This window comes from Magallana gigas, chromosome 7 (genome assembly GCF_963853765.1).
Source record: "Magallana gigas chromosome 7, xbMagGiga1.1, whole genome shotgun sequence".
Taxonomy (NCBI): domain Eukaryota; kingdom Metazoa; phylum Mollusca; class Bivalvia; order Ostreida; family Ostreidae; genus Magallana; species Magallana gigas.
The window spans coordinates 45,878,159-45,886,730 of record NC_088859.1 but is presented as its reverse complement, the minus strand read 5'-3'; the positions used below and the strand labels follow the sequence as shown (position 1 = coordinate 45,886,730).

Here is an 8,572-nt window from a genome sequence, read left to right as displayed (position 1 = left end):
GACACAAAGAAAGATAAATACATTTTAGCATTGAGCACTCCAAATAGGGAGCGACACACCTGTGTCTGCCAACGTTTGAATGACGTTTTGTGATGACACTCTTGGAGAAAGAAATGTCTGCTCTGAGGATATTCGTATTTACAAATCACATAATGGTAGATTTACGTTTTCGGTGTTGAAGAGATAATTACAAAGTTAGCTCTTTTCATGAACTTCTAAACAGTAAAAAATAGCATTTTAAAAATTTTGTTGAATTTTTTAATCCTCCATCTCCCCGAGTGTAACCTCGATGTAGAAGAGTTATTCCATTAGAGTGTTGAGCGGTTTTGTTGCTGCTTTGTTGATAATATCTGAGTAAAACGTCCACGCTTGTTCAAGTATTGTTTACAACACTAGAAAACGGTTAATGATTAATTAAAAGTTCAGTTTACAATACACATTACATGGGATGAATTTGCTTTCAAAACAATTTCTTTGAAAATTAGAACCTTGTATCAACGCCTGCATGGTAATAAAAAAAAATACGCAAACATGCATACTTGAACCAGGCTAGTTGTCTGTGAATCCATGATAACCAATAGAAGTGTTATACGTTTGATCATTCAAATTATTGTATACTTTATTTCATTTAAGCTAATTAATTGAAGAGCACCCGAAAAAATTGATACAAGCAATACAATCAAAATTGCAAATGATATTAATAAGGGAAAGCACATACACACTTATGCAAACTACAGAAACTTGCAGCTATCTAAATACATAATAAGTATTCCCGCTCCGGCTGTTTTCGTTGTTATGTTTTTATTTTTGAGGATTGTTTGTTTTCTTGATCTGTTTTCAAACCAAAAGTATGCTTGCGTCTAAAAACTGGGTTTTTTAAACTTTAAAACCGGTTTCAATGGCGAGAAATAAAATCGATTCATAAAAATGGCAATTTTGATAAAAAAAATATTCATACACCCATCAGACGGATTGAGGAAGTTCAATGTTCGCTCAGTTTACAAGTTGTTCTAAAATCAGAAAGTCTGAAAACTACAAAGTCTTTCACTTGTTTGTGGATGAATTTCCGAAAATCACTGCATTCGTCGACATATTCAGTTAGAAAGTTTGATGATTTTTTCTCTAATTACTGATATTTAACTCTAACAATATGTCTGTTTGTCTGCTATAAGATAAGGCTTTGGGGTACACCACAGTGTTTATGGACAATGTGATTAAATCTAGCTACGAGTGTTCTTTATGAAGCATTTTACCACTATTGACTCTTGTCTGTTTAACAAGTTTAAAGGGGCATGGTCACGATTTTGGTCAAAAATTATTTTTACGATTTTAATGTTTACAATACTTAAGTTAGACATTTCTAATAAGCAACCAATATTTGACTGTCATTCGTTGAGTTATAAGCAAGTTACAGAGGTTACAATTATTTGCTCTGTAAACAAAGCTTTTGTTTACATTTTGATTGTTAAGGTGAAAATTCCCGTTTTAGACCTAAACTGAATATGTTAAACATTAGGAGCTGTTTATTTATGCTTAAAATGAGTAAGAAGATACAAAATCAGCTTTAAAAGATTTTTTACAGATGTATTGAACCTATGTGAACTAAAACAGAGCACGAGCCTTGTTTACATTTCAAAGAATTGTGAGCTCTGTATCTTGCTTATAACACTACGTCTGACTCTCAAATTTCATTTTATTATTAAAAATGCACTCCTAAAGCACTGTAAATAATAAAAACAGAAAATAAAATTTGACCAAAATCGTGACCATGCCCCTTTAAATAATTTCAAAGTTTAAGATCCCGCAATCAACATGAGGTTCATTTGTTAAATCTAAAAGCTGGAAATAAAGTGGCTATATAATGAAACTCTAAAAAATACAAGACAACTAACGTCCCTTTGACAACTGTTCAATGAATATTTGTTACACATGGAATATATAGGACCCAAAACTAGGACTGTGAGATTTAATCCAAGCCTTGGTCTTTGTTAAACATCGAACGATTCTGCGAGTGGCTAATCGATCAAAAATGGCATATGTAAATCAAAAGTTCTACTTCATTCCACACACTTTAAGATGTCATCTTTAAGTTAAAATTAAAAATGCTGCCTACGGTGGATTGTGTTTGACTTCTGAAGAAGTTTTGAATTTGAAATTAAATTTAATTAATGCATTTGCATGTTCAAACAACAAGTATGGCATATATCGCTGAAATTCGAACCCAGTCATCACGGAAAGGTCCAAAAGAAAGTGGACATTCGTTCTTAAGATTTTGACAACCATTGATGACAATCTCAGCATGGTTTAATATTTAAAAGAAAGTTTCCGGTAAAGCTACACATAGCTAGTTCCTGAACTCTCCAGCAAGTTTGGTGTTTCCGAACTGATCATGGGTTCTAAGCTGCTGTATGCTTGCTTGCTGGCGGTCGTCCTGATCGTTGTAAATGTTTCTCCATCAGAAGGGTAAGATTATTTTTTTGCACATCCTGTTTAGAATTTACGGCTCTGACAACTGATTTTGACCGAGTTTTCACTTAAATAATGATTTTATTTTCATTAAGAATCTTAGGGATAATAGTAACATTTTGTTTGTTTTGAACGTGAAATTAACAGGTAAGAGTTTACCGGTTTATGTTCGAGATGTTTATCCTGCGAAAGATTTTTTTCTTCAAAAATACAAATTTTCTGTCTATATCTCCATACAAAAACAAACAAGCACAAACGAGAGAATTAAGACTGAAACTCTGTATTTCTTTTTAATCTGCATTTCCTTCATTTTCTTCAGAACATGGTGCCCCAAGCAAGCAGTTCGATACTCCTCACAGAAATACTGTACAAAACATTCCTGGTGGAATTGGTTCTGGTATGAACAATTATAATACGTTCTTTATTCGAAAGTTTTGGATAAATTTTTGCACGCATTCAAATACAAAAGAAAACATTTTAAAAAAATATTGTAAAGAGGTTTGTGCCAAAACATTAATAATTGTTTTAAACAATCTTCTGATCAGTTTATCATATGGATACCGAAGAATTAGTCAGAGTTATATGAAGAGAGAGTGTTGTCCAGGATACAAAGGAACAGACTGTGCTACACGTGAGACACTTATTATCATACAGTATATCTGTTAATATATTTAATTTTTTCTATATGATTGTTATTGTTGTGATTTCATCGCATAACTCAGTTCAAATGTTTAACTTTTTAACAGCAATATGCCATACGAGATGTGGAACAGGGTTCATTTGTTCATCTCCCGACAAATGTTCACCAGATCCTAATTATAAGCCACCCACCACCACAACAAAAAAGCCTACCCCAAGACCGACAACAAAGGCCCCTACCCCAAGACCGACAACGAAGGCCCCCACTGAGAGACCAACAACGAGGGCCCCTACTGAAAAACCAGCGACAAAGGCCCCCACTGAAGGACCAACAACCATGGCCCCTACAGAAAAACCAAAACCTAACAACCCTACTGCTAAACCTACGCCAGACCATACTGCTAAACCTACGCCAGACCATACTGCTAAACCTACGCCAGACCATACTGCTAAACCTACGCCAAACAGTAAAACTCAAAAACCTAATGAATCAAACTCAAACAAAGGAGGGAAGGGCAACAATTAGACATTTGCAACAGTTGATTGTTGACTACGCTTTCAGCCTGAAACAGTTTATTTGTTTTGATTAACAGAAGATTTTTTTTTGGTGTGTATTGGATACAACTTTCCGTGTTTTTTAGATATAAGGGCTGCCTTATAAATCCGTGGATTAAAATTATGGGATGCTTACTGTCTTTTAGTTCTAGATGAAAACAAAGGTCTATCTTTCTACTTACTAAATTGCATGTGATTGTTACTAGTTTATCAAAACAGATTGTCTAAAATTATGCATGTTAAAGAATTCTGTATAATAAAGATTTCTACGTATTTTGCCTTTTTTGTCTTTCGCAAATAATTTATTTGGGGATTATTAGGCAAGAGCTGTCTCTTGCAATTATCATCAAAACCCGTGAAATATAAAAGCACAGTCAATTCTGAATATAAGGTCTAAAAATTGGCATACCGTATAGACATTCGTATTAAACTTGTGTATGTATGCTTTATTTATAGATATTATCAACATTATTTAAGGAATGAATTTAATTTCTACCTATGTTACACGATATAACATAACTTGGGACAGTTTACGCTTTATAAACTGCGAAGCGGTTTATAAAAAAGCATTGCTTCACAATTATGAAAACTGAAAATTTATTGACACTTGATGAAATAAACTGCAGCCCAAATTACCCAAAAAGAAACACATTCATTGGGATTTTTGATATGAGTCTTGTTTATAAATATATATGCTAACTAACAGAAAATTAAATTACTGATTCCTTTTTAAATACATTGTGTTATGGGATTTTTCTATGAGTCATGTTTATTAATACATATGTTAAATAGTAGAAAATTAAATTACTGATTCTTTTTTAAATAAATTGTGTTATGGAAAAAACAACAAAAGATATATCTGTGATAACGGGTGTTTAATTCAAAACTTTAAGTAAAAGTCATTACTTTTGATACTTTCAGTTTTACTCAACGAGAAATGCCTCGAAAAAACAATTCATTTTGATTGGTGAAAAACGAACAAAAGAAACGCTACCTATATAAACTGGAATCGGGACCAAACTTGATTCGTTAGACATGGACAAGAAACTTATCTTCTACCTGTCAGTAGTTTTGCTGTTTGGGCAGAGTTATGCCACAGACGGGTAAGTGTAAATTGTTTTTTATCGTTATTGAATGTTTTGGAAAGAATTATCAAATAAGTTTGTTCTTAATTTTTGTATTAAAGTAGCAAACGATTATTGTTAACCATGATAAACGGACTTTGGCACGATTTCACGATGAATTTATTTTTTCACTTTTATTGTCTATAATGGATAATATGGATGTTTTTAATGCATTTTCAAAATTTAAAAGTCAAATATTAAGTTACAAGCGAGTTACAGTGTATAGAATTCTTTGTTTTGTAAACAACTTGTTATTGTTTACATGTGCATTGTATTGGTATACAATTCACTCTACTGTTGCCTTTGTTGTTGATAATAGTATTTAGGAACACATTAAATCAATTTATCTTGTTACCACAAGTTATTTTGTCAAAGAAATGATAATTTCTTTACTTCAATTATTTGTAAACAAATATAAGACTCGAGCTTTGTTTACATAACACTGGCTTCTTTCCTCAGTAACTTGCTTGTAACTTGATTTCTAGCATTGAATTTTTGGTGAATCATTTAAAATAAACAAATAAATCATTTGATTCTAAAAAATTGAATATAATTTTTTTCATCTCAAATCGTGTCACTTATCATATCCGAATTTATATCCAACTAATGCTTATATTAACTTTTCGCTCTGGTCTCATTGATATCTACTGATATATACTGGATAATATCAAAAAACGTTAAAATACAGCTTTGTAAATATATAGACTCTTTGGTTACTTTCATCGAATCTTAAAGTATTTTTTTATACATGAGTTATTTAATTTTTTTTCAATCAAATCATTTCAGTAACTTCTGTTACACGAGAGTCACTAAATACGCAGCGCAGCGGTACTGTTCGAGTTATTCTTGGTGGAACTGGTGGTGGTAAGTGGTTCTGAGTGACGGGATGCATTCCAAATTAGTTTTTGTAAAATGATGTGTTGTAGGGTACATGATGCATAAAAATTTGTTGCATAGAAATTTTTTATTAAGTGCCTTTGTGTATTTATTTCATAAACATTTTGGCATAGTAGAGGTTTTTAGGTTTTTCACCTCCATATTTTCTTATATTTTTATAAATGTGAAAAATAGTATACACACACACACACACACACACACACACACACACACACACATATATATATATATATATATATATATATATATATATATATATATATATATATATATATATTGTTATCATATTTCTGCTATAGACTATTCATTTTTTAAAATTGTGACTTCTCAGCTGGAGCCACGCTTACAGAACGATCTCTAATGGCTACAGCATGAAGAAAATGTGTTGCCCTGGATACCAAGGGGGTGACTGTGCCACTCGTAAGAACAAGCTTATACTTAATGCACTTTTTTTTAGAATCACCTGCCATTAAGAAAGTTCTTTACATAATAATTGTGATGATTTTTTTCTTTTCTTTTTCTTAAATAAAGCTATATGCAATCCAGCCTGCACACAAGGCTACAGCTGCGCCTCGCCGAATGTCTGCAAACCTGACTTTATACCTGTGACTCCCAAGTAAGCAATGTTTTATATCTAATAGCTTATAGAGCTCAACCTTAGTTCACGTTCATGTTCATTTTTGTAAGTACTTTAAAGTTTAGCAGAACGTCGATCTACGTATCCTTTGTTATAATTTTTTTGTTTGTTGCTCTTTGTTTCCAGACCACCGGTCCAAGACTGGTAATGTCCAATTTATCAGCAGACAAGATGAAATCTAAATCAACTGCGAAAATTGATTTGTAATGAAATATGCTGCTGGATATTGTAACGAACCCATCTATTAACAAAAAAATGAAGATATTAATACATACCTATGTATATAGTTTGCTTGTTGTGCACTGAAATTTAAGAATATTTTTACCTTCATTAAAATAAAGAATTAAAAAAAAAGTATTTTACAGTACAATCATGTAACAAACATTATTAATATTAGTAGTATATGCTGTAAAACGGAGGGGGGGGGGGGCATTGGTGCTGTATATTATTGGGTTTATTTTATATAACGAGCGATTCTTCGATAATTATATGTGTACATGTGTGCTACATGTTGCGTCGGGTGTTTTAAAGGTATGTAAGCATTTTTGTTTTAATATCATGTCATGTTTTCTCACAAACCATATGATAAAGGAAGTGGCAAAGACGTACATTTCAATATATGGGCTGCCGAATAGAAAAATACCCATTTAAAACAGTCGAGGTGATCTTTCAATTACAAGTACTGTAGTTAATTAAACAATACTAAGTTTTCCTAGTTTAACTCTGAGGAATAACCATCTTGCTTTTATGTAAAAACATAATACCAATCGACGTGTTAGAAAGATGGACCCGGATGAATGAAGCATTTTCAACATTGGTATCATAATGGGTATTATACCTTGGATAAAACGATGCATAACGTACTTTAATACCCACGGAACTATATAAGTCAGACAATCATTTATTGACACATCAATAACCTATCATTGTCATTTTCAAAAGATTGTTTATCTTTTGCATGTTGTTCCGACCATCTTTTGTATAACTTTAACCTATTCTTACACAGTACGGTTTATATATGCATGATTCAATCTAGTTTCGTATACATTGTATTTAAAGTTTCGGATATGAGCTCATTCCCAATCAATGGCCAGACACTTCCTGGTGTAGAGCAGCAATTGTTAGAGTACTGACGTCTTCATTGAAGATCATTATCATTCTGTATCTTTGGCTCGTTGATGTTTTAAGAAAATCAACTGATCGTTTTAATCTTCTGCATTTTATAGATAATTTAAGCAGTGCATATTTTTTAAAAAATGTTTTATATATTTATAACTTATAACATAGTATCTAAAAAAAATAATCAACGAGCATTTGAATATAAATCCATTCAAAGAACAGCTGACCTCGTCACAGTAAATAAAAAAAAACAAAATATTGGCACAGACCCCTAACGATCTATATTTTCCGCATAAAAATTCTGTATCTTTACCTAATTTTCACAGGTTTGTAAATGGATTCTATACTTAGTGTGTTACATAGAATTAGCCAAAGTTCAAATAAGATATCATAGTAATAGCACTAATAGTAGCTTCTGTCTATAGCAATCTTATGTAATGACTTTTGCTTCTGTAGAAGAAATGTGGATGTAAAAAATTGTGTTATTTATTAAAGAGCTATTTGAACGTTCAAGTGTAGTAAAAACCAGTGAAACTTTTGAAAGAATAAAAGATTTTAGTAACCGTAAAGCTTATCAATTGTGAAATTGCAATAATAAATACGAGAGAAAAGAGTAACAAGCGTGCTGGAATTCAAATTAATAAATGCACGGTTATTGTAAGCTTAAGTTATTCAATTTTAGAATCTCAAATATTCAAATGATAAAATATTTTATTTTCTAATCAATACCTGTTTATTCCTACTCCGCTGAACGCAAGAAAGACTTCCGTCAATTTCCGGGAATAGACAGCAAAGCAGAAGACAGATAACGTAATAGTATAACTTTACAGGATCAGGGCCTCTAAATGGAACGCATGAATGGTTGTCTTGTTACAGACGACCGTCCATCTGAATGAGTTTCTCCCTGACTCCATGACAGAACCACTTTTGTAATCAAATATCCACAATTTGGTTCTCCGGACAGTGCCTGATCCGTCCTCAACAACTGACGTTCTCATTTATCAAAATCCATCTTGCAAGAGTGATGTACGTTCATCATTATAAACGTTTGTATGGGCTGTCCGAAAATATAAATAGTATCCATATTTTACTTTTAATGCATAAATTTTCTTCTTCGACCGTAGATCTGTGATAT

General features: G+C 32.1%; 2 protein-coding genes across 3 annotated transcripts; both read left to right on the top strand.

The window, feature by feature from the left end:
* Nucleotides 1-2,271: 2,271 nt before the first annotated feature.
* Nucleotides 2,272-3,933, top strand: LOC105323423 (uncharacterized). 2 transcript variants are annotated; one of them, XM_066066252.1, is made up of 5 exons: nt 2,272-2,463; nt 2,786-2,863; nt 3,012-3,097; nt 3,213-3,512; nt 3,561-3,933. In XM_066066252.1, exons 1-5 carry the CDS (start codon nt 2,390-2,392, stop codon nt 3,629-3,631), a joined length of 609 nt encoding a protein of 202 aa, XP_065922324.1. In that variant the 5' UTR covers nt 2,272-2,389; the 3' UTR covers nt 3,632-3,933. The 2 variants fall into 2 exon arrangements, with proteins under 2 accessions (XP_065922324.1, XP_011420810.2); XM_011422508.4 differs by having other exon boundaries at nt 2,274-2,463; nt 3,213-3,933.
* A 607-nt stretch (nt 3,934-4,540) lies between these two features.
* On the top strand, nt 4,541-7,477 carry LOC117684150 (uncharacterized). The gene is made up of 5 exons (XM_034455096.2): nt 4,541-4,763; nt 5,571-5,648; nt 6,013-6,101; nt 6,213-6,297; nt 6,445-7,477. The coding sequence occupies exons 1-5, from the start codon at nt 4,696-4,698 to the stop codon at nt 6,464-6,466; spliced, it is 342 nt and encodes a 113-aa protein (XP_034310987.2). The 5' UTR covers nt 4,541-4,695; the 3' UTR covers nt 6,467-7,477.
* Nucleotides 7,478-8,572: the final 1,095 nt, after the last annotated feature.

Excerpts from the sequence above, each read along its gene's own strand:
- LOC117684150 (XM_034455096.2), top strand. The coding sequence starts at position 4,696 with ATGGACAAGAAACTTATCTTCTACCTGTCAGTAGTTTTGCTGTTTGGG. Across the intron at positions 6,102-6,212 it reads AGGGGGTGACTGTGCCACTC|CTATATGCAATCCAGCCTGC; the intron begins GTAAGAACAAGC and ends TCTTAAATAAAG. Across the intron at positions 6,298-6,444 it reads TTTATACCTGTGACTCCCAA|ACCACCGGTCCAAGACTGGT; the intron begins GTAAGCAATGTT and ends CTTTGTTTCCAG.
- LOC105323423 (XM_011422508.4), top strand. The coding sequence starts at position 2,390 with ATGGGTTCTAAGCTGCTGTATGCTTGCTTGCTGGCGGTCGTCCTGATC. Across the intron at positions 2,864-3,011 it reads TCCTGGTGGAATTGGTTCTG|TTTATCATATGGATACCGAA; the intron begins GTATGAACAATT and ends TCTTCTGATCAG. Across the intron at positions 3,098-3,212 it reads AGGAACAGACTGTGCTACAC|CAATATGCCATACGAGATGT; the intron begins GTGAGACACTTA and ends ACTTTTTAACAG.